General features: G+C 37.2%; 1 protein-coding gene across 4 annotated transcripts in view; it reads left to right on the top strand.

Annotated features, from left to right (window-relative positions):
• Positions 1-26,390, top strand: part of RUNX1T1 (RUNX1 partner transcriptional co-repressor 1) — a 147,635-nt gene that overhangs the window by 98,146 nt on the left and 23,099 nt on the right. For all 4 annotated transcript variants that reach the window (XM_033202428.1, XM_033202430.1, XM_033202429.1 and 1 more), the window contains 4 exons: positions 1,070-1,251; positions 13,342-13,592; positions 18,233-18,318; positions 18,881-19,082. In XM_033202428.1, coding sequence (XP_033058319.1) covers positions 1,070-1,251; positions 13,342-13,592; positions 18,233-18,318; positions 18,881-19,082 — 721 coding nt within the window. The remainder of the gene's footprint in view (positions 1-1,069; positions 1,252-13,341; positions 13,593-18,232; positions 18,319-18,880; positions 19,083-26,390) is intronic.

The following is a 26,390-nucleotide window of genomic DNA, read 5'->3' as shown; positions in this document are numbered from 1 at the left end:
GATCTTTCCCGGAATTAAGTGTTATTGGGGATGAGTGCTAATGACTCTTCCCAGTATCCTCTCCTTTCTTCTGCCTTACTGCCCCTCCCCAAACAATAATAAAAATAAGAGAGAGAGAAAGCAATGACAATCTGGATTTATAATGTCAAAGTAAGTTCAGAGTAAAATGCCTTCTTAGGTTTTCATTTTAATGCCTTTACTATGTGTGAAATTGCCTCTTTCTCTCCTATTACATTTGAGATTGCCAGAATTACCAATCAGCCTATCAGCCAGCCTGTTCTTTATTCAAGGTTCTGACCTAGCTGAGGAGGAAGAGTGACCAGTATACAGGGTTTCTTCTAACATTAGAAGAAATATGTGTGTGTCTGTATGTGTGTGTGTATACATTCCTTAGCATAAAACTGATACAAAGAAGGTAGATTACTTTTGAGGACTACTAGAATATACTGCTTTATGCATGAATTCCATCTGGGATATGTGACTATACCCAGGCCATTACTTAAATGTTGTCTGAACCTGATGACTATGGAAAATAATCTCTATGTTCATGTCTATATTTTTAAGTGTATTTTCTTTAAGTTAGTACTTGATAAAAGATACTTTCTAGGATTAGCCTGCTTGACCTTTATGAGTCACCAGATACAAAATTGAATGTGTCAGGGCAACTATTCTGAAATCAATTGGACTATGTATATATTTTGTATACCCTTTATCTTCCCTGTGGGGAACAAAAGTTCTTATTGTTGGAGCTAGATTCTCACATACTGCAGAACATATATTCGAGTATAATGTGACCCTAAAAATAATGTGCCACTCGCAATGTTATCAGTGAAGAAATAAAAGAGAGGTAAGGTAATATACAAGGGTCAGTCACCTCACACTTAGAGCAGTCTGGGCACATGGTAGCCCAGTGCTGAGAATTGTGCCTGTGGTTCCAGTCCATGGCATGCATTTGACCTTTGATGTAGCTGCATTGCATACTCTGCTCCAGTGTTCAAAAAGCAGAGTAAGTCAACAGGACAGAAGAAGCCTTTCAGTCCTTCCTCTCATTCCTGTCATTCCCTTGCAGGCCAACTTGCCCCTGCTGCAGCGTGAGCTCCTCCACTGCGCAAGACTGGCCAAACAGAACCCTGCCCAGTACCTCGCCCAGCATGAACAGCTGCTTCTGGATGCCAGCACCACCTCACCTGTTGACTCCTCAGAGCTGCTTCTCGATGTGAACGAAAACGGGAAGAGGCGAACTCCAGACAGGTGAGAGGGAGGAGGAGCCTGGATGAACCATGGCCTTTTTCTCAATGTTTAATACGTTCATTGTGACAATTAAACTGCCGGCCTATGTCTCCTGCACAATAGCAATAAGCCATTGTGGCCATCTTGAGAATCTGTCTCTGGCCTGGGATTTTACAGAGTTTTAAATCTCTGGCTTGTGACAGTTTGGCTTTTGTATAGATTAATCTTTTCTGCTTGTAATATTAAAGCTAAATGGTGAAGATGAATGATTTTTCAGATTTTCCAAGTACAACTGATGGCTCTTAGATGCACATCAGTATTTAAATTCTCATTTATTATGTAATTTAACCCAACCACTTATTTTACTTCAATATTCTGAAATTGGCTGTTCCTAGTTTCCTTAAAATGTGATGGTTTTGAAGCTTGTCTGTATGTATTTCTTAACACAGTACAGTAGCTATTTGTTTTGGTTTGTATATGAACTAAGAGAAAACTTCTGGGACACTAGATGAACTAAGTGAAGATAAGAGTTATACAGTAGAGACCATAGATGGTATTTTTGCTGAAAATTTTATTTGTTAGATACTGTTCTATCAGATACTGTGCTCTCATAACTGAGAATGCAAAGAAATGTAACATAAAACTACTTCTTCATTAAACCCTACAAAGTAATTGTTGAATAAAGCATACACATGAAATTTCCCATTTACCATAGTAAAATAATCTTTATGAATACCTCATCCTCATCTGTATCTTCTGATATAGGAATGCACAGTCTCATTAGCATCATTTTGCATAGTATTTTTGAAATATGGAGATTTTTACAATGAAGCTATATTCAAAAACTTATTTAGCATATATTTTGCTTTCTTTCTCTGCTTATCTATTCTCTTTTGCTGCATTTCATCAGGCATGGGTGTAACAGCCTTCGAGAGGTTAACACCCTGACACAGTTATGTTCCACATTCATAGGAGCTTAAAATCTTTGGAGCTGCCCAGAGACATCTATTTGTGACCGACTTAGCTATCCTTAAATGTATTAGCTGCTTTGCAAATCAGAATGTTATTTAAAAGCCAGCCAGTATATTACATAATCCTCTGTTAAGCAGTTTTTATGCTACAATCTCTGGAATTTTGCTCCTCTTGACATAGAACCTCTTAATAGTTTAAAATTCCTAAAGCAAACAGTTAAATATTAGTCTCCTTTTGATGTATTGTAGGCCTACCTTCATCTGTGACCCACAAACAGAGCTACTTTCTTATTCTTACAACTCGTATTTTCTTGGTCACATTGAAGAGTGAAATAGAGCACTTAGTAATTTAGCTTTTAAAGGGAACTGCTTAATCCTGATGCTTGAGTGGCGTGTCCACATGATACTGAAAACCAAGAGGTGACTCAACATTAGATGATTTACATGTGCATTCCTGTTTGACCTGAACCCATTTACCCTGCAGGAAATGAGTATGACATACAGATAGTGAGATATTTTAGCTCCATGATGAAAGAATGAAGGAGAGACTCAGTGGAAAATTGGAAGAAGGAAATGTATTTAGGGTTTTGGGGTGGGGGAAGTGTAACAGGGAAAGGTTTAGATAGCTAAAATAAATGTAGAGATGATCCTGTAGGCAAAATTGAAAATGCACAGAACTTATTCTGGCATTCCTCACTGCTGAATAACCATAACAGGGAATATGGAAATCTGTTTCAATCATTTCTCTATATTTCCAACTGTTTTCTCACTAGCTCTTTCCCAGTATTTTATGATTGAATGTATCGTGACTTTAGACTATCATTGGACAGTCCTAAGGTAAGTGCTGGGCAGTATGTTAACATTGATGTGAAAACTTCATCTTAAATTCCGCAGATGCTCAGCATTCTTGTTTTGATGCTCCGTCGCTGTGCATGCATCGGTGTATGCATTCAGTCAGGTAGAACTTTCCTAAAAAGAGTCTTTGGTCTGATTTTCCCTTTGGTTTTTCATGGATGGTTGCCAGAGTCAGAGTTCACATGGTTGATCTTTGGATGGAATATTCTTTATCAAATGGAGCACTGAAATATACATTATATCGCAAAGATGGCAAATGGGTTTCCTTAGAGTTAGGAGGAAGGGTAATGAGAATATGTTGTGTAAATACATTTGTATCTTGTGGGAATTTGATCAGAGCCAAGAAAATATGGGCCTCTACAGTATTTTTTCTTTTTGCATATATTTTCTGTATCTTGTTTGCATATGCATTTTCCTCTTCTCTGGTTATTTATCTGTATATCCAGATCTACTATATGAAATTTTATAGAGTATGGAGCTGTCTGACAGCAGAGCTTTTTTTGTTTTACTGAATGTTTTGTTGGTACATATGGTCTGACATGGATGAGCAGCCACGGTGAGATTTTGGAGTCTATTAAACTGGCTCATTAAAAAGATCAATCTGTTTCTGTAATAACACTGGGAGCCATCAGTCACTAAAAGAGGGAAAAACTGACACCTGAGGAGAAAACACATTTTGGTAATTTGTTCATGACATGTCATGAACAAAAGAGCGCTCTATATTTTGTTTACAACTTTGGGAGCTTAAATTCTGTGACGATTGCTGAGTTAATGTACTAAACAGTCATCACGTGTTTCAGGGATGGGTTTTGGCAAATTTAACTTTCTTCTTGTCCTTAAATATGATTGTCACTGGTTATGTTTTTTTCTTTTTTTAAACATTATTGTTATTTACAGAGAAATGAATACTCTAGGGAAGTCTATGAAATCTTTTCTTTTTTTTCTTCTTGTATGGAACAGTGAAATGTTTTCTACTTTCTTTTAAATATAGCTCTGGGGAGTGTCTCTGAACAAGTGTACTGATTTTGTAGGTCTGTGAGAGAATATTGTAGAACCCAAAGTAGAAAAAGACAATTTTTGTTATAAAATTATGTTATTTCTTTCCCAAAATATTAGGGAAACTAAGTAGAAAATTCTGATTTCTATTCTTTGTTAATATGTAAAAGTCAGTTATTTATAGTAAACATTTATTCTTCTACCATGCTGTGGTGGGAGGTGCTGAAGGAGGGAATGCAGTCTTTTGTTTTGGAGCCATGTAAACGAAATGAACACTCTCTCAGATAGAGAGTAGAAGCTAAGAGCACTCTTGAAAACTGCTCACCGTGGTGGCTCGTAAAGACACAAGCACTTTTGTGTAGGAGGAAGGAAAAGAACTGTTAGATAATGCTTTCTTTCTTTGAGACTGCAGAATGGATTAAAATTATTAAGATTTAAAGAAAATAATTATGTTAGGATGATTATCGTTGCTGTCTTTCTTTTCTCAGAGCTTTGATATCACAGCTTTTTGATCTAATTTGCCTTTAGTATCATGTTCTCACCTGTTATGCTACTTTTCTGATTTAGGGTTTTTCTTGCTTAAGAAATCAAATCAAATAATCTTTGCTTTTGTATAGGTAACATTGTTGTTTTGTTTCCCATTTTGTTCCCCTACTATCTCAAATGATTGATGTTAAGTATTCATCCCCTTCTTACATGTCATTATTTTAATGTAATTATGCTTTACATTACTCTCAGTTTAACACTTCTAAACTTTCAATACAAAGGCCATGTAGTTGGATTAATATGTATTTCCTCCTCCCCCAATAATTAAACATTATTCTCTAAAAAGACTTGCATGAACTTTAGAGATATGTAATTTGTCACCTGAGAGGGATCTTATGGATACACCAGGCCCCATTCTTTTTTTTTTTTTTTTTTTTTTTTCCTTAGGCATGGTCTACAGTGTTGCCCAAGCTGGTTTCGAACTCCTGGTCTCATGTGATCCTCCCACAGTGTTGGGATTACAGGCATTAGCCACCACACCCTGCCACACCATACCAAAAGAAAAAACAATTACACATACTTTAAATTTATGGATTTGCTCATGGGATGTTATCTGTATTTTTTTTTTTTTTTTAAGACAGTGTCTAGCTATGTTGCCCAGGCTGGTCTCAAACTCCTGGGCTCATGTGAACCTGCTACCTCAGGCTCCTGAGTAGCTAGGACCTAGGTGTGCACCACCACACCCAGCTGGCTCCCATCTCTTTATTCTTGCACAAAGTAAGGCCCAAAGAACTTGCCTAGTGTTGCAAAGTTTCTTAGTGAGAAACAAGCATATTTGCATACTTGAAATCTTCCAGTTGCATAAAATATGTTTCAATGTGCAGAATTTAAATAAGGAAACTCAACTAAGACTTAAGCTTCTCTTTTTACACCTTACTTTCCCTCATTTATTTTCTATAGTTGCTCAAGTGGGTAGATGCCATAGTATAACATTCTGAGGTTTTATATATCTTTTTAACGATAGAAGAGCCACAGCTAGCCTGTGTTCCTGACTTAATGAGTCAGTTAGAAAATGCTGAAGGTTGGAGGGTCAAAGGCAATCATTTTGAAATCATATTGGTTGTATTTGTAAGATTTGTTACAACAGTACACACCAACTAAACTGACTAGGTCCATTTTTTTGTTTGTTTCTGTAAAATGAAGGAGATTTCACTATTTTTATCTTTCTAAAAGAAAAGATAGATATGCTTTACAAGGAATTGTAGGGTCAATTGTGCAAATAAGAATTAAATTTGTATAACCTGCATTCAGTATTCTATGAAAAAAATGTAGGGATTTTATGTCAATTTATACATTCTAGTTTGCGTTCCTTCTATTACGTATTCCACAGTTGCAAGGAGTGATTTTTTAAAATATTAGTCACATCAATTGGGAGGTCTTTCAGTGAAATAGCACAAAATTACATTTATTTATTTATTTGAGATGAAGTTTTGCCCTTGTTGCCCAGGCTACGGTGAGGGATCTTGACTCACTGCAACCTCCACCTCCTGGGTTCAAGCGATTCTCCTGTCTCAGCCTCCCAAGTAGCTGAGACATCAGGGGCCCACCACCACACCCGGCTAATTTTTTGTATTTTTATTAGAGACAGGGTTTCACCATGTTGGCCAGGCTGGTCTTGAACTCCTGACCTCAGGTGATCCACCCACCTCAGCCTCCCAAAGTGCTGGGATTACAGGCATGAGCCACTGTGCCCAGCACAAAATTATAGAGGGCATTTTGTTCTCTCCACATTCCAGCTTCAACTTTAACTTGTTAGCCTGATTTCTTGCTGCTTTGTTAGGGTCTAACCTTACTATATACTCCTCACTTCTTAATCTGTATTCCAGCTGATGGTTTCTGCTGTCTTTCCTAGTTCTTATGTGTCGTAATTCTATTAATACCTCACAGCCTAACTGAATATCTACTATTTGAATGAAAGCTTCCCAATTATAAATACTATAATAATGGTTACTGTTTACTGAGTACTTCAGGTATGCTGGGCCCTGTGCTAAATAATTGACAGACTAACATATAGCATTCATTTCCTCACAATCCTATGACATAGACTCAAGAAGGCCAAATAATGTGTGTGAAGTCACATGGCTTGTCAGAAGCCCTAATGGGATTCTGACCCTAGGTTCCCTAGGACTCAAACGCCCGTGCTCTCATAGCGGTGATTCTGTACCGTTAGCCTCTGAATGCGCCTGCTTGAAAACAAAGTGCTTTGATTAACTTATTGAATGCCAAATTCACGTTAGGCTCTTTTCTTAGATTCTTTCCTATAGTTCTCTCCATAGCTTTGGATAATCATTTCCCATTTTGCAGGCAGAAACACTGAGGCTCTTAGGGGATTCAGCCTGTTGAGTTCATATGGCCAGCAAATAGCATAGCCACAATTTGAAGCCACGTCCATGTGACTCTGTCTTTTTGAGTACATATTCTGGAGTAATCTCTGTCTTTTTGAGTACATATTCTGGAGTAATCTCTCACTGTGCTCTCACATACCACATTTGTTCTGTTTTTAATGGTACCTTCTGTATACATGTCCTGTATGAAAGTATAGAAGTCTTGTACCTCCAATTAAATCATTTTAATGGTAAAGAATTAAAGTCTGCCCTAAATAATAATCTTATGGAAGGTTGAGGGACCATGTTTCTCTCATCTTTGTACTGCCACTGAAGTACAGGATAGTGCATTGCACATACTGGGGACCTAAAACAAAGCAGAACACTACAAACAGAACAAAAACCGCTATTGATCAAATAATTCAAATTAAACTTAATGCAGTCATTTTTAGTAGTGTATTAAATGGTCTCTCTTCCGGGCATCTTTATTTATTTATTTGGTTAAAAAATGCATCTCTGAAATACAATAAAAACAGCCACAGACAGCCCAGGAACCAAATGCAGTGATTGGTTCACTGACCAGAAAAAACTGGAGGGCTCCAATAGAAACATACAGATGACAGATTCGAATAAGAAAGCAGAGTTCCAAACAGCAGGAGCAGCAGAAATTGAATACTTCAGCAGTGGCAGAGATTAGAGAAGGCAAGGGGAACAGCCACTAACAGACAGCCTAACTGTTGAGCAGATGGTCAGCTTCAGACATGTTACGGAAGCATTCTACCTTCTTGCTGCTGGAGGGAAGGCTCACGTGGCTCCCCCAACCTGCATATTGCAATCCTTGAAGGGCTGGGCATCACATTTATGTGTCTGGAGTGGCCAGTATCCACCTGCCTCTTATTTACTTCTAAAAGTATTAGCACACTGCTCAGAAAGTTCTCACTCCTAGGTGGTTGTTTAGCAATGGAGAGGTTAAAGGTGCTTCTCTCCTTTAGTTTGATTTTCTTTTTAAGGACGCTGGGGAGTTTGTAATGTATTTTGTTTCAATATCTTATTCAGTACCAATAAAAGTATATTATGTGAAATTCATATCTAAAGTCACCTCTTTTGTAACCATTTCTGAAGAGACCTTTTGCTGAATTATGTTTTAAAAATAATGATGATGAGAATGAGTGCCCCCCTCCGCTTGATTCAATGTCTAGTCCTTCTATGCCAGTCTTAAACTGCACGTGTTAGAAAAGGAAAGGAAGATGTCTTTGATGTTATTAAGGTCTTTAGTCTGTGTTTAATAGAACTACCATCCTAAGATTTAGATACAGACTTCTAAAATATAAGAATAAAATAAAGTAAGTCTTTAATGCCTGGTCTTAAAAGAATTTTAGACCCAGTGCCTCACTTCTACTCATTTTTCAAGGAACTACAGTCTAGGGATGGGACTTGGCTGGGCTGCTGAGACAAACAGCAAACAAATCTGGGGCCGGTGACTCTGGGGGATACTGGTAAAGTGGGACCGTGGTGTGACAAGGGCCAAGACAAAGGTATCCTGGGACTGGAAGGAGGGACCCGTGTAGAGATGCTTGAGATCAGCAATAGGACTTGGATTTGAAAAAGAAAGTTGTAGAGTGACTTCAAGTTTCTACTTGGGTGACTAGGTAGAAGATGGTACAGAAAGCAAAAGAGAAATGAGGCCAGTTTGGACTTGTGAAATGTCTGTCAAAACTCAGATAAGTGAGTGCATAAGGCACGTACTTTATTTAAATAAATAAATAACAGGATGAATATTAGAATTTAAGTTTCTTCTTTCTTAGGTTTATTGTGCTCTATCAATTTGCCTTCCCCTAAAACAATATTTATAGTGGTATTTCCTCACATTAAAAAAAAAGTCTTAATGTAGAGAAAAAAACTTACACCCACTTCTGCCATGGAGATTTGTCCTCTTGCTCTACTTATTATCATGATTTTATGATGGATTTTTTTCATACTTCCCTGTTTCCTTGAATGTTACACTGTTTTATATAAATGTTACTAAGGGATTACCAGCACACACTAGCTAATCATCATTTTAAAAATATTTCGTGTAGAGTTTTTGTTTTTATTTTTATTTTTTCCTCGAGATGGAGTCTCGCTCTGTTACCTAGGCTGGAGTGCAGTGGCATGATCTTGGTTCACTGCAACCTCCCTGCCTCAGGTTCAAGTGATTCTTCTGCTTCAGCCTCCCGAGTAGCTGGCACTACAGGCATGCTCCACCACGCCTGGCTAATTTTTGTATTGTTAGTAGAGACAGGGTTTCACCATGTTGGCCAGGCTGGTCTCAAGCTGCTGACCTCAAGTGATCCATCCACCTCACCCTCCCAAACTGCTGAGATTACAGGCATGAGCCACCACGCCCAGCCTCATGTAGTTTTTAAAGGACATTTATTTTCTTTTCCTAATAGTTTACAGTTTCTGTTATTGAGGAGCTGGAAAAAAAAAAAAAAAAGAGCCTGAGATGGGGTAAAGTATAAATTAGGTTGCCTCTTAATTTGTTTCTACAAGTGTTGTTTTCTATTAGTCCCATTTCACTGAGCAGAATACTGAAGCCAGAAGGATAGTAACTGGAGATCACACAACTGAGTCCTAAGGATCCCCTGCCCTTAGAACATTAAACCTCGAGAGAGAAACGATTGGGATCTAAATGTTGAAGTGGTTACATTGTGTTGAGGAAAATGTCTCCTGGTAAGGAGATAGAACATCCTCAGGTAGACTTAAAAAACAAATAAAATCTTTCAGAAATACTTAAGACATAACAGACTTCTCACTTCAAATTTCAACTAGAATTTGAGTTATTTCATGGGTATACTGGTATGGGACAATGAAAAGTCCTTGCTAATTTTGCCTAATACACTTAAAAGGGCAATGAAGAATGCAAATATGGAGTTCACCCAAGCAAATGAGATATAGGTAGTTGTAGGCATTTCTAAGAAGCAGACAGACAAATGGCAATTGTTTGAGTTACCTTTCTGAACATACATGCTTTCAATAGAACTGGCCTTATAAGTAGATATTAGTAATTTGAGGAAGCACCAGAGAGACCCTTCATAGCTTTATTTCTGTGGACAGTGGAAGTTTTTGTATTTTCTTTTTTTCCCCTTCTTTTTGAAAGAGGATATCACTCTGTGGCTCAGGCTGCAGTGCAGTGGTATGATCATGGCTCACTGCAGCCTCAATCTCGGGCTCAAGTGATCCTCCTGCCCCAGCTTCCTGAGTATCTAGGACTACAGGTGTACATCACCATGCCCAGCCAATTTTTTTATTTTTTGTAGAGACAAGGTCTCACTATGTTGCCCAGGCTGGTCTCAAACTCCTGTGCTCAAACAATCCTTCCTCCTGGAGCCTTCCAAAGTGCCAGGACTACAGGTATTAGTCACCACACCTCTGCAAGTGTTAATGTTTCACAACTGTTAGAATGTAAACTACCCTTGTGAGGTCATGAGCTTTATTATTTCAGTAGCTAGCAGGGTGATGGGCCCCAGGATAGGACAGTAAGACCTGATTGAAATGAGAGAACAGACTCGGGCCCTAGCCTGCCTTTTAGGATGTTACTGCCCTTGCTTTAGGAAAAAATAATGCTTTTTTCCTCCCATTTAATTGGGTCATTGAAGTAATAGCACTGAACAAAGGGTTCCTCTAAGGATGAAGATAAATAGCGTATCTAACCATTTAAAAATTGTAAAAATTATTCCAATGTTATTGTTGTTTTCATTGATCAAGGTAGAGAAAACTAGTAAGTTGGGGTGGTTTGACCCAAATAGGTCAAAGAAAGATGTTTCATTATTTAGAAATTCTACAGGGACTGCACTGAGATAAGAGGATGTTTTCTTATTTTTGCACAAAAAATAAGGTATAAATAATAAATTGTTCAAACCAAGGAACAGAGAACTTGGCTAAGGCGATTGCCTTAGGTACTTACGGTTTGGGCAGAGGACTATCAGCACTGTGTGTTTTGATCTGCATAACTATGATATTTAGCTGTAAATATAAAATACTTGGATTGCAGAGTTTGCAAACTAAAAGGGACTGCAGAAATCATCTAGTCCAGTGGTTTTCAAACTTAATTTTAGCCGCAGACTTTTTCCTGTAAAAATGAAATCTTAAGTGGAACCCCAATGATTAACACAGATAATAAGAAGTGGGTTCCTCTGGCACTTTAAATCTTGAGAATCTTGATTCTTTGGGGGAAAAGTTCTTCATTGCTTACAGAATCCCTTAAGTACCTCAGGTGGCACAGTTTGAAAACCACTGATCTAGTCCAACCCTTTCGTTTTACAGATGAATAAACTGAGGTCCAGAGAGGTTAAGTGACTTGCTCAAGGTCACACAGCTAGTCATGGAAGAGCCAGGACTAGATCTCAGGTCTCTTGATTCCCAGTCCAGTGCTCTTTCCACTACACCACACTGCCGGTAAGGTAGGTGCTATGTTAGCATTATGGTCATAGCCGCTAATAGTCTTCAGTATTTTCCAGCTGATTTATGCTGATAATATGCATTGAATATTGAAGTGTGTTATTTAGAAATTTGTAGGATATGCAAATACAGATTAGAAGCACCTGGGTATACTCTTAGAAGATAAATCAGTATCTAGAATGTTTCAGTTCACTTTTAAAAATTATTTTAAAGCAGTGCAATTAGGTAATGTCTTAGCTACACTGGATATTTTAGTCTGATATCAATGATCAATATGTAAGGAGTCAGTATGTTTTAGTGTAGACACATACTTTGATGGGAGTGGAATTAGGACTCCTGGCTGCCACTCCCTTGGGGACTATGCTCTACCATCATTTCCAATATTGGCCAGTCTATTCAGAATAGGGCATCCCTCTTAGTATGTAGTGGGCATGTTCTTTAACATAAAACTCTGAAGATTTACCCTCAGTTCTTTCTATGTCTTTACCGTCTGTCTCTAAGTCCTTTATTCTTCTCAACCTGGTGTGTATGAATTGTCACTGCGGGGCCCACCCTAAAGGGGCATAAAGGATGGTTCATTGTAGAATCCTGTTGCCCCTGATCATCTCTGTTGTTGATTCAGTTTCCACCTAGATTGCTCTAGTATTATCAGACAAAGACTAGATGCTGTCAGTAGATGCCAGGAAAGTAGAAAAAGTGCCTCTATGCTGTTATTTTACTACCTAAAATAAAGAAGGCATGTAGAAGTCTGTAGCCACTGTGAACCAGTAGAATTCTTATGAGAAAATGTCCCTGAGGAAATAGGTATTACCACCTGTCTAAAGATAAGAGTGCCGGTCTTGTAAGTAAAAAGTAAGTTTGGGGGCAGTGATTACAGTCAAAGTTGAATATGGTTTGTTTCTATCTTATTGAATATATTAGGGGCTAGTCTCTAAGCAGTAGAAGTATATACAGCCAGAAATTACTTCTTGAGTCCTACATTTATTTGAGAATCAAGGAATCGTGACTAGATATCAGGTCTTATTTATAGAATGCATTCCTTCTGAAAGCCGAGTTCGGAGTCCTGTGCATCACACGGTGATGTGTCGTCAGGGTGTTCCCGTCCTGCCGTGTGACCTGATAACCCCAGACAGGATACATTAGCTCTCTGGGTATGTGTTTCCTCAACTTTAAAATAAGGGGGTTGACCTAGATCTTCCTTCTAGTCCAGGCTAGCTCTGTATGACTGCTGATTGATTACCTTGGTGACTCAAGATAATGTCAGGGTCCCAGACATTGCATTGCATACTGTATTCACTCAGTTTGATCCTTACTTTCCTGTAGAACTTTCTGTGATGATGGAAATGTTATATATCTGTGCAGTCCACTACTGAAGCCACTGGCCACACGTACCTGTTGAGCACATGAAATGTGGCTGCTGATACTGAAGAATTGAATTTTAAGCTTTATTTAATTTTAAGTAACTTACATTTTAAGTTAAGCAACCACGTGTAGCTAATGTATTGAACAACACAGTTCTTAGATGTTCTCTGACACAGAAGTCAGATACCAAGCAGAATAGGTGTAGCTCAAGTGTTCATCAAGAGAGTGGTGATGTTTTATCTTGATGACTCCTCATCAAATATAGTCGGTCTTAGGGTAACTTGTTAGAAATCAAGCACTGTTTTTTGAATGAAAATGTTATCTACAGGAGACTTGAGTTTCCTCTTGTTTGTGACTTAACCACATGAGCTTCAACTGAAAAGATATTTGCTAATTTGATGAGAAGTGAAGCATTTTCTCCTATCTGCAGGCTTGTGATCATTTAGGTCTCGACACAGGTCTCAGTGAATTCCCGTATGTTTTCTGGGAAGCTGAGTTTAGAAGGTTTCTGGTCAATAAAAAATATTCTGTCTTTATTCCAAGCTAAAATATGAGTGACTGAACTGTGCTGATTTCTGAATAGATGATGAAACAAACTCTTGTTTTTTCCCTCTTAGAACCAAAGAAAATGGCTTTGACAGAGAGCCTTTGCACTCAGAACATCCAAGCAAGCGACCATGCACTATTAGCCCAGGCCAGCGGTACAGTCCAAATAACGGCTTATCCTACCAGCCCAATGGCCTGCCTCACCCCACCCCACCTCCACCTCAGCATTACCGTTTGGATGATATGGCCATTGCCCACCACTACAGGGACTCCTATCGACACCCCAGCCACAGGGACCTCAGGGACAGAAACAGACCTATGGGTAAGACTGAAGGATCTGTTCACTTCTTATGGGATTGGGTGCTTGAAGACTTGCACCATTACTTCTGAACTGAACTTCAGGCTTGATATCTGTGATAGGGATAAAAATTATCTTATCTTGCTTTATATTATCTCCTTTATGAAAAAAACTTGATTGATATTAATAGACTTTTCCACAGCTGTGCACTCTCTCTGTCCTAATCACTTGTATTCTTTATGACAGTACACTAAATTTCTTTGGAGGAGGGCATCTATATTAATACAAGACCCTCAATTGTTGTGTTGGTAACAAATGCAAAATAAATTTTTAGCTTGAATTATCTTTTAACGCGAGACTTCATATGCAGTCTGCCTGCCACAAATATTTTTAAAAATCACTTTATTTTCTTGCATTGTGTCTTTTGTTTCAGATAGTCTCTACGTTTATTTTGATTTTTTTCGAGCCTCTATGATATTCCATATTTCCAAAGTATGATATGGTATGCTATCTGTGGCTTAACAGATATTTCCTGAGGAATGATTTGGTACTTTTTTTTACTTGAAAATGCCAGTGATTAAAGTTAATATTGACAATTTTGGGTCAAGGATTGGAATACTGAAGAAGTGAATTTGGGCAAATATGTGTTCTATTTCCCTGTGTTCATTCCTTCTTTGCATAAAACTATTAGAAGTAAAGCATTTTGTCTGGGTGCAGTGGCTCACGCCTATAATCCCAGCACTTTGGGAGGCCGACATGGGTAGATGAGTTTGAGCTCAGGAGTTTGAGACCAGCCTGGGCACTGTGACAAAATCCCGTCTCTACTAAAATTACAAAATTAGCCAGGCATGGTGGTGGACTCCTTTAGCCCCAGCTACCTGTGGGGCTGAGGCAGGAGGATCACTTGAGCCCAGGAATCAGAGGTTACAGTGGGATGAGATCATGCCACTGCACCCCACACACTGCACCCCAGCCTGGGTGGCAGAGCAAGACCCTGTCTCAAAAAAAAAAAAAAAAAAAAAGTAGTAAAGCATTTTGAAGACATTGCCTTCTGTAGAGCAAATGTCTACCATGAAAAATGAGAGAGAAGATGAACAAGGTAAGTTTTTAAACACATGATTAGTGGTTCAGTGGTAGAGATGATAGTGTATCAGAGGGTTATTAGTAAGTACGCTATTACTGGGGTGCCTTCAATTCTTAATTAGTGATGAGTCTAACTGAGAGCAATAGTGAGTCTCCTCTTCTTTTTCCATCTCCTGTGTCCACATCACCCACCAACAGGACTTTCTCTAGCTTGTAACTAATTGCTGGCAAACTTTCCTGATGCGGGTGACTTAGTGACTAGTACACTAGAAAAAGCAGGGGATGAAGTGCAAGTAGAAAACCCAAAAACAGAGCTGAGGATACAGAATTCTGGGGAATGCAGCCAGCCAGTTATTCACTACTTGATTACAGTGATGGTGGTTTTTGTTTTTTGTTTTTAGCCACAGTCAGAGAGTCTAATATATAAAGTTTGCATTCGATTTCCAAGTGTGTTGCTAGCAAACAGGGGCTCCACGTGTAGGGCCTTTTTTGCCTTTCTACGCCCAACACCCCAAATGTTTAGAAAGCAGAAAGAGAGTCAGGATGAGGGGAGAGGCAATTGAAGCTTTGGTTGTAAGATAGTAAATTAGTAGTTCTGGTTCTCCACAACAGTAATTTCTATGTTTATATAGTGTGTCAGACAAATGGCTAAGCATATAATTTGTGCTTTCTTAATAGCCAATCTGTCTAATGTTCTCGCAGGTACCATTTCTGAAGAGCTTTCAAAGGTGGTTATGCTACTTCTTGATCTGGATTGATATTTGGACCCCAAAATCAAATGTGATAACAATTCCCTTCTACACAAAGCCTTAGCACTTATTTATGACTTAAGTACTGAAAACCATGATTGCATGTTTTTAAATAGCAGTGGAGTCATCAGGTCATGGTGAGACCAGGTCAAAGGATCCCATTTTGTAGATGTGTTAGCAAATGGCTTGTTTCTTAGGCAGCAGGTGCTATTTTGTGAAATATTAGTTCCAGTGCACTATACAGTAATCAGCAAGGAAGTAATTACACTTATGTGCAACGATTATGTTTTCATTAAGTAATGTAAAATATCCCTTTATGAATTATATCTGTATCCATTGGTTTTATGTGATTTTCTTCAGACCATGTTCCTTACCTTTTAATTATATTCACTTATAAAACTAATAGTGCTAATCTCTATAAATATGTGCAGCTACTAAACCATCCCTAAAGTCTGGCAGAGTTTAGTGTGTGTTAATGTAAAATAAAATCTTGATGTATGAGCAACAAATTATGGTGTTACATCAGGCTGCCATTTTGAGAATATAAAAATTGTCATAAAGATATACTTAGTCTGGTACGATTTATAAATGTCTATTATGTATAGGGACATATACTCACTAGAATCCTTCAGTAACGTAACCTGTTAGCAGCATTAGTTTATAAGTAAGCTTAGAGTTTTAGCCTAGTCAAAATATTCTAAAACAAAATAACCAGTTAAGACTCAACATTAGTGTCAAATTTCCCACAAATGAAAATGTGATTATGAGCTATTTAATGATTATGAGCTCTTTTCCCCTGGTACATCCCTCTGGTATTATGACTATAAATAAAAATTGTGTGCTGCTGAATATTTAAGTATCTTAAATAGAGAAATTAGTAAATGTAAAATCTTGATTTAATTTTTATTTTTAAAGATTTGATTATATCTAACAAATGACTTTCAGAGTTCAAAAGCAGCAAATGAATCTTACATTTTTTCAGCAAGTACTTGAGCTCAAACGTGTTTCTAATACACTTAGTATCTTTTTTAAATGAGATGAAGCTTAGTACTGTTTCACAAATGCTGAAATCCCACTACCACAGATGTCCTGTTGCTCATTAATATTACTCCAGGCATTACAGCTTGTGTCATTACTGATTTCTTCTGCTGAATTTTTCAAGCTTTTGAGACCTCTGGAATTCTTGTCCTTAAAGGCAAATATTCAGATGCCTCTAACATGAAAGTCACTGTCACATTTATATCCTTATCACTTTCTGGTTGTTTTCTATGGTGACTAATTTTAACAGTAGTGGTTTTTCCCTAAAACACAGGCAACAAAGAAGTTAACAAAAATTACATATTTGCAAACATTTCAACTTAAAATAATCACAACAGAGCAGTAACTAAGTACTATTTTTCCCAATGTGTTTATATTATGCAAATTAATAAAACATATTTGCACTTTTACTTTTTAACCAATAGGTGGCATTGACAATTTTAACTTTTAAAATATATCTTAGAATATGTTCTAATTGGACAGGAGTGGTACAAAGCATCTTTCATTTAGCTTTTCAGTTAGTCTGAGAAAGGGTTGTCATAAATTTGTTCATTTCCATCAGTTGTAAATGAAATCTCTTTACATGGTTGGCTGAACAGAGTCATGTGACTCATCTTTATTTGTGTAAATCAGCGGGAAAAAAGGGATTTCTAACCACTTAAAGCTCACAAAAAGTAAAATTCAGTGTCTTATAACTCGTTTGATCATTTAATTCTTACATAAGTTCTACAGAGAGGTAGCCCAGTTACCTAGAAACCCAAACTATAAGAAACCTTATTTGCTGTTCAGAGTAACATTTTGAGAATTGGTAACCAAAAATAATAGTTTTGTTCATTTAAATTGCAAAATAATGCTACAGCTCAATGGCTTTCCTATCCAACAGAATATAAAGTGAATATGTAAGAGGAACAACACGTTTCCAGGTTTCTCTGATCGGAACCTTTCAGCCCATCTTTTTAGTGAGACACATTTACTTCCTATTTTAATGAGCATCCTAGCTAACTGCTTAAATTCGTTAATATTGGTGCTCACTTGGTAAACACTTATATATTACTTTTTCATAGTGGTATCTTAACTATGATGCTAAAGAGCATTAAGTCTTATGGACTTCAAATTAGGATTTTCAGCTGGTTCACTTGAATTTATGATATTTGTCAAATTATATCTTGTATGTTAATTTTGTAATGAAGGATGTCCAATTTACTTTTATTTTTTTATTTTTTGGTAAACCAAATGAGTATATGTAGCTCCATATTATACAATCCTTCTCTTCATGGTCTAATTTTGTCATGTGGGTATATGTGTTAGGATTGTATTCATTTATACAAGGCTGAAATGTGGAAAAATTTGCCATGCTTGTTTTGGGAAAGCATGTCCCTTCCCATGTAAAAGGACTTATGCTGTCTTTATTTTTAATGCAGGACGTCAATGCTTTAAAAACCACTTAATGTCTACTTGTGGTTTCTTGTATTTATTAAGAGTTAGAATATATTTTTACTTACAGAGTGTTGCTTGGATAACTAGCTGTGGGCTTGGTGTCACTTAACTGTCTCTTGTGTGTAAAATAAAGTCTTCTGACCAGCTGACCTCTAAAATTCCTTCTAGTTCTAGTATTTTATCTTTCTGTGAGGAACCTATTAGGTAATTCTGAATCTAAGTATGATTCATGCCATTCAAAATCAAATGTATTTTTACATCATTGAGTTTGCCCACATAGTCCTTGCTGTGAGTCTGTGTGTGTATGGGTTGTATACTGAACGTTTTAGGGTTATTCAGCCTTCTCTATTTTTGTAGGGTTGCATGGCACACGTCAAGAAGAAATGATTGATCACAGACTAACAGACAGAGAATGGGCAGAAGAGTGGAAACATCTTGACCACGTAAGACATCAGTAATCATTTGGGATTAAAAAATGTTTGGAAAACAACTGGAGTGAGGTTATATGATAAAATAAAAGCGTGGTGATCCTTTGAAGGTATTATGTTTCCTGCTATCCTTGAAAAAAATAATGAGCGAGAATATTTGAAGTAGAATGTAGGATTTGATTTCTAAATTGATATGAAAGCCACTTAGGAGAAATGTTTAGATCTTGGAAAGGAATTCTCAAAGCCAGATCAGTGGGCTACTGTTTTATTGTGAAAAGGTTATTTAATTTATAAAGTAATGGGATTAGTATTTAGAGAGGTGGATTTACTGGTGATAGTGCCTTCAGGTGAAATTTCCCTTCTGTCTCATGTTTATACATCCATCTTCTCATTCCCATTGAATTTTCTCATCTGTTGGCTGTAAATTTCCAATCTAGCCATAGAAAATACTAGACCAAAACCTTCAGGGATAAAATTGCTTCCTTCATTGTCCTGAAATGCTTTGTTTCACTATTCAGTAAAATCTTTAATTGTGATGATTTATATACTCTTCCCTGTTCTCCCCTTTCCCACATAGCTGTTAAACTGCATAATGGACATGGTAGAAAAAACAAGGCGATCTCTCACCGTACTAAGGCGGTGTCAAGAAGCAGACCGGGAAGAATTGAATTACTGGATCCGGCGATACAGTGACGCCGAGGACTTAAAAAAAGGTGGCGGCAGTAGCAGCAGTCACTCCAGGCAGCAGAGTCCCGTCAACCCAGACCCAGTTACACTAGGTAACTTTTCTTCAGATGAGTATCTCGAACACATATTTCTTATGCTGTTAATGCTGACTTTATTTTTAACTTCCTTTTAAAATTAAAGGATATGCAAGGAATTTTAAGACAATAAACAATTTACATATCCTCCAATATGTCTTATCTGTCTGTTAGGAATTTGGGCAGATTGGCATAGACAGAGATTGCTACAAAACTTAAATTCCTTTTCCAGGTGAATGTATTGAGCCGATGGCAGAGTTTCAGCACCGAACCAAAATTTCATGTGCTTAACTAAAACTTGCACTCCTTCATAATGCCTCAAAACAGCAAAAACAATCTCAGGGAGTGGGCCTGGGGCTTAGGCACTTCCATCAAGATCTCTAGTGAATTCTGCCACTGCATACCAATGTTAGCACTGCACACGGGGATGTATGTTTCAAATTATTAATCCAGGAAACAGCCCGTAAGACAATCTTGTTAGTTGAATCTCAGATATACACACATACATATATGTGTGTGTGTGTGTGTGTGTGTGTGTGTGTGTGTATTTTTCTTTTTACTTTTTTCTCAACAGCCCCTGCCCAGAGAGACCTAAAAACTATATATTTTGCCTACAGCTATTTTTAAATTAATGATAACGATGCAGCACTCTTCCTTTGATTTGATCTTAACTTGCATTACTTGATCACGATTGTATTAATTCTAGTTTTATAATAGGATATAGTTGTGCCTTAGAAATGGAATGTTAGTATGTAATTGTATTACTTATTGATATTTGGGAATTGTTAGGGTTATAGATAGAATATAATGCCATATATGTTGAAAGAAATCGTCAACCTGAAAGAATTTTTGTGTGGCCTGTGAACTTTTACCTAAATTAGTAATATGGTTTTGTTGCTGACATTACCACCTATTACATGTGAATACTTTTTGAGTAAACTTACGGAGATGGATTTCTGTGGATTCTTGTTCTCTTATATTCTCTTATGTGATTAGCCCCATACCCATCTGCTAATTCAAGTTAGAGTACTGTCCATGCTGCAAAACGTGCAGATTAAGCTCATAACTTTGGCCTCATTAGTATTATGACTGATTATCAAAAGTTAAAAACTTGAAGTATATGATCTGTCTATTGATCACATTATTGTTTTCAATTTGTTCCCAGCCAGGGTATCTTTCTATGCACTTAGGTTTGTAGATTTTTGCTAATCTCTGAATGCCTATTGTCATAAGTATTAAATAATGGAAGAGTCTAAGTCACTTAATTTACCCAACCAGTATTATTCTAAAGCATATTTTAAAGACAAAACTGTATTTGTCAGGTCGCAGTAAGGCAAGCAGCGAAAACAGAATTACATTTGGTTTGAGCCTAGTATTGGTCGAAACCAAACTATTTAGAGCAGAGTGAAAAAAAAGTCTTGTGTTTATTTCCTTATTATGAACAAAAATTGATTAATCATGAGATATTTGCTTAGGACAGAGGAGACATTTATAACTATCCAGTCTAGGCAAAAATTGAGAGCCTTAAAGTAAGTAAAACTTAGGGAGTTAAAACATCTAGTTTGGCTTATTGTATTGAACACATTCATTGAGTCAGTACTTATTTACTGAGTGCTTACTATATGCCAGGCATTGTGCTAGGCGTTCTAATGAAGGAAAAAGAGTCTTCATTTCTTTCTTTGAGGGCCTTTGGGTCTAGTGGAAGAAGTCAAGTGAATAGCTAGTGTTAAGGCCATAGGATAGTTACCTCAATTCAGTCGACCAAACTGACCAGATTGCTATCATCTGCCATCTACTGTAAAAGAAACATCTCCGAAATTGATCAGACTTCATACCTCAGTGAGTTATCAGCACATAGAACAAGGGCCATTTTTTGTATAGTCACTACTGCTACAGTCAGATTCTGGTGATATAGGTGTATATCATGTTTTCCAGGAAGAGAGGTTCATTGTCCCTGTTACATAACCAAAATAATAAAGTTGGTTTTAAAAAACTCCTTTTTAAAAGTACGCAAACTATACTATTTTTAGTGATATTCAATGGATTTTTGTTTTTGTTAAACCTGAAATGTTTGTTTGGCTTTAAGCTTTTGTAGGTTATATTAGTCAAAGAGTACAGCATTTAATTTCTTTGTTTATAGACAACATTAAGACATTATGTTCTTTATGGACACAGAATCCTAAGTTGCCATTAAGACACTATTATAACTTTAGAGAAAATCTATTTAGAACTCTGCAGTGTGCAAGTTTTAGCATCCAATAGTGTTTTGACAGTTTTTTTCACTGTACATCCTTACTAGCTGATTCTTTCAGCCTTGTGTACTATTTTCTGAGACAGAGCTATGGCTGTAAATAAGAGGACAGGTGGTTTGTAATTATGGGTCACAATCATTTACATTAAGTGCTTTCTAAGTTCCTCTTCCAGGCTTTGGAGTTGAATGAATTGATGTGTGTAATGAAAGGATTGGAGATTATTGGCTGATAAATCTATTTTCTGTGGCTGGAAAGTGTTTAATGGAGTGCACGTGTGCAGATAAAGCTATGGATATGTCTATATCTTTATATACATTTAGATCTCCGTATCCCACAGTGGTATGTATTTCTTTTAGCCTAATTCTTTTGCTTCTTAAACTACTGTCTGGTCTCAAATGAGACCTTCAGAATATATTATAGAAGATATCTTTGGTTCAAAATATTGTCCTACTTATATCCCTAACTTGGAAACACTGGGAATGTTTAGTCATACACACATTCTTAGCATTTTAAAATTATATTTGGGGACTTCACAGAGAAGAATGTAACTTTCATGACTGATGTGTTGTACTTGTTAAACTCAATCCCATTCTCACTTTTGAAATATATCTGTAGTATTAAGTGAGTATAGGGGGTTAGTAAAATAACTCAATTAATCTATTACTAATTGAATTTTAAGAGTTGTCCTGGCCAGACGCAGTGGCTCACACCTGTAATCCCAGCACTTTGGAAGGGCGAGGCAGGCAGATCACAAGGTCAGGGGTTCGAGACCAGCCTGGCCAACATGGTGAAACCCCTTCTCTACTAAAGATAAAAAACAACAACAAAAAATTAATCAGGCATAGTGGCACATGCCTGTAATCCCAGCTACTTGGAAGGCTAAGGCAGGAGAATCACTTGAACCTGGGAGGCGGAGGTGGCAGTGAGCCGAGATCACGCCATTGCACTCCAGCCTGGATGACAGGGCAAGACTCTGTCTCAAAAAAAAAAAAAAAAAAAAAAAAAACGGTTTTCCCAAGACAGTAAAATCTCTTTTTTGAATAACCTCTGAAACAGTTTTTAACACTGAGTAACTGAGTATACACTGAATTCATAATGGTATTTCTGTTCTTTAAATAAAATGCAAGTTGACATCTTGAAAGACTTTTCATAAGGTAGGTTTTCTTGAAATAATAGATATGTATTATTTTTACTGTTGTTACTCATTTACTTTCCAGGGAAAACTCCAAATATCCAACTCTTAACAAAATTAGAAAGCAAATTTTAACACAGCTATCTCTATTTTCAAAGTATGACTTATTTATACATTTAAGTTTTATTACATGGTATACTTCACAGAAGAGCAAGATAATGTGATCAGAACTGAGAGATTTGACCACTGAGGTAGAATTACTTTTGTATGTATAGAGAGACAGTTGCTGGTTAGCACTTTGTATGTTTTCTGAAGTGCTTGTCAGAATCTCCATAGTAGATCTTTTTCCTTTCTTTGTCTTTGGTTCCTTTTTCTCTCAGAATGTTGTCACATCACTCTCTTGGCTCCTGACATTTTTCTTTTAAATTACTTTCCTTTTTACTAGCTTTTGACTATTCTAGAATCTTTCTGTAGTTTGTCTTGTATCTGTGTGTTCTCTCTTTGTTTTCTAGAAGTCTTCCGCATCTTTTTTTTTTTTTTTTTTTGAGACAGGGTCTCACTTTGTCACTCAGGGTGAAGTGTGGTGGCATAATCTCGGCTCACTGCAGCCTTGACCTCCTGGGCTCCCACCTCAGCCCCCTAAGTAACTGGGACTATAGGTGACCGCCACCACACCCAGCTAATTTTTTTGTATTTTTTGTAGGGATGGGGTTTTGCCTTATCGCCCAGGCTGGTTTTGAACTCCTGAGCTCAAGGGATCTGCCCACCTTGGCCTCCCAAAGTGCTAGTATTACAGGCGTGAGCCACTGTACCTGGCCAAAATTTTTTTTCTAATGATAGGTTTAAGGCTAATGTCAGAGACTGGACATAAATTCTAAAATATAAATGCACTTTCCCTGTGCTTTTAAAAAATGTATGAACATTGTGATGACGTAGTAGTAAATTTAGAAAATACTTTCACTCTGTTTTGTTAAAAGTTTAGTACTTGCCAGAGATAGAAATATTAAAAAGTTTTGTTTAAGTGTAATGAAAAATCAAATTTAGCATTCATAAAAAACTTAGAGCCGGGAGTGGTGGCTGATGCCTGTAATCCCAACACTTGGGGAGGCCGAGGCGGGCAGATCACTAGGTCAGGATATCGAGATCATCCTGGCTAACAGAGTGAAACCCCGTCTCCACTAAAAATACAAAAAATTAACCAGATGTGGTGGTGCACCCCTGTAGTCCCAGCTACTCAGGAGGCTGAGGCAGGAGAATTGCTTGAACCCTGGAGAAGGAGGTTGCAGTGAACCGAGATCGTACCTCTGTATTCCAGCCTGGAGGACAGAGCGAGACTCTGTCTCAAAAAAAAAAAGCTTAGTAACTCAGGAGCTTGTTGAATTAATACCATCCCTTGTCCCAAGTGGGTTGGTAGAGGAATTAGTATTTTAAAATACTGCTAGCTGGCAAGTTTTATGATTGTCATATGATTGAATTATGGAATTTCTCATTGCTCTCTAAATCCTCAGGAAATCTAGCATGAAGGTTGAAAGCAAAAACTCAGTAGAATTTCTAGATTCAAATTACTCATTCCTTTCCATATTAGTTTTGCGGCCTTTGGCAGGTCATAATCTCTTTGTGCTTCAGTTTCCTTGTGTAAAATGGGGATGGTAATACATATTTTATAAGGGTTTCTGTATAATGAGTTAATAGGTAAAAAACTTATGAGACAGTGCCTGACACATAGTAGATGTGTTATAGCTTAGCTGTTACTATTGTTTAGATGCGCATTCTCAAAAATAACTTTCTGCTGGGAGTAGTGGCCCATGCCTGTAATCCCAGCACTTTGGGAGGCTGAGGTGAGAGGATCCCTTGAGTCCAGGAGTTTGAGTCCAGCCTGGAAAACACAGTGAGACCCCATCTCTACCAAAAATCAAAAAATTAGCTGGGCATGATGGTGCATGCCTGTGGTCCCAATTGCTCAGGAGGCTAAGATGGGAGGATTCTTTGAGCCCAGGAGGTCAAGGTGACAGTGAACCATGTTTGTGCCACTGCCCTGCAGCCTGGGCAACAGAGCAAGACCTTGTCTCAAAAAATAAAATTAAAAAATTAAAAAAATAAAATGAAATGAACTTTAAAGAAGAGTGGTAAATGAAATTAGTAAAGTTTTTCCTTGGCATTCAAGATTGTGTATTGAGTATTTTTTCATCTACAAAGTACTTCTAAGCAGTTGGGTACTTTAATAGGCACAGAGATTAGAAAAGACTCCTGTCTTAAATATAGTAAATCTGTTGTACCTTTGTGACCCTAATTCATAATACAAGTCTATAGAAAAATAGATTTCTTCCAACCAATGAAATATTTCCACTTCTATACTCTCAGAATATGAAAAACACAAGCAAGTTATTCTGTGTATATTTGCATGTAAATGTTTGGAGTTTTGTACCCTTGTATTGATTTCTTTAAATCACATCATGAAATTAATCTCTGTTATTCAGCTGACTTCATAATGCAGATGCCTACTGTACTTAACTATATTGGGTTTAAAAATACGGGACTATTAGTTAAATATGTCCATCTTTTAAAATTAAGAGGAGATGGTTACTTCCTGGAGCATTAAGTATGTTTGTTGTAAAAAATGGAAATCCTAAAGCAGTTGCTACCTTCTAGGTTGGATTTAGGCTTCTGAAACCTAGTGTGAAGATTTCAGAATGTATTATCCTTAAAAGTAGGTGGTTTTGTAAAGATAAAATTACTTAACTCTTTCTTTCTTTTGATGGTTTTTGTAATAGATATTATCATGATCACAGCCTCACTCTGCCCACTACAGGATGAAGGCCATACCTAGGTGCTGCCAAGCTTTGAGCATTGCTGTCCTGGGTCATATGAGGTCACATTGCTTCTCCAAAGGCTATCAGCTCATCCCTTCATGTATATTGATGGCGGCCCTTGCAGTATCTAGTATCCAATGGTCTCCATCCTGTCGTAAGTGTAGTGCATCTTCCATCTCTTTCATACATCATAGATTGCTCTTTCTGTTCTTTCACATTTCTTACACCATTTTCTGTCACTATGACCTGGTCTCCTCTCTTTATAGACGTGAATTATTTTCAAAAGGCTCCCTTCATCCTCATCCCCTTTCATCCCCCCCAAGCAATTTGCTACCCAAAGCAAGCTAGACTTAACTTAGAAGGACTTTTCTATAATGTTTTCATCTTTCAGTAGTTGCATACACACACACACACACACACTTCACATTTTAAACCATCTTGTACAGATTCTTCTGTCTTTGCTTTTACCACTACATTTTAGAACAATGATTCCTTTTTATAGCAATTGATATTTTATAGGTGCTGATGAGTTAACGGTTAAGAATTAGCTTCTTTAGAATCTAAGCCTTAGAATCTTAGGGTGTTTTACGTAGATGTGTCTAGATTAGCCAGTATTCTAAAATAGTAAAGTCCTAGGAGAGAATTGTCCCTGGTTTTGTTTTTCAAACTCAGTTTTCCCTATATAGATTCTGATATTGCTGCTGCTTAATCAGAAGATGAGATATTAATTGTATTAGTCATTTGGTTTCTGAAGCTATAAAGTAGTGTTTATCAGGGTATCAAATAGATTTCTGAGGAGTACACCTGCTACCAATCACTCTGTTCTTTTTGTTGGTAGACCTGACATTTATCGAGTACACTAACTTAGAACTGGAGAGGATATTGTAAAATATGTATATATAATTATTTCCCTTTAGATTCTGCTATTTTGAAAAACCGTCTTTTAGAAGGTAGGTTATCATTAAGAAAACTTTTGCATAATTGGCTTTAGCACTTCTATTGGGTTTCTAAGTCAGTTAAAGTTTGAGAATATGTGGACATGGCAATATGTCAGTGAGAAATTTAGGAAGCTGTAGCCAAGGTGAAACATTGTACAACTTTCCAGTGTGGTATATGTACCCTCAAGACACCT

Source organism: Trachypithecus francoisi, unplaced genomic scaffold (genome assembly GCF_009764315.1).
Source record: "Trachypithecus francoisi isolate TF-2019V2 unplaced genomic scaffold, Tfra_2.0 Lachesis_group7, whole genome shotgun sequence".
Taxonomy (NCBI): Eukaryota; Metazoa; Chordata; class Mammalia; order Primates; family Cercopithecidae; genus Trachypithecus; species Trachypithecus francoisi.
Note: the sequence above shows the minus strand (reverse complement) of the source record. Positions and strands in the feature narration are given on the sequence as shown.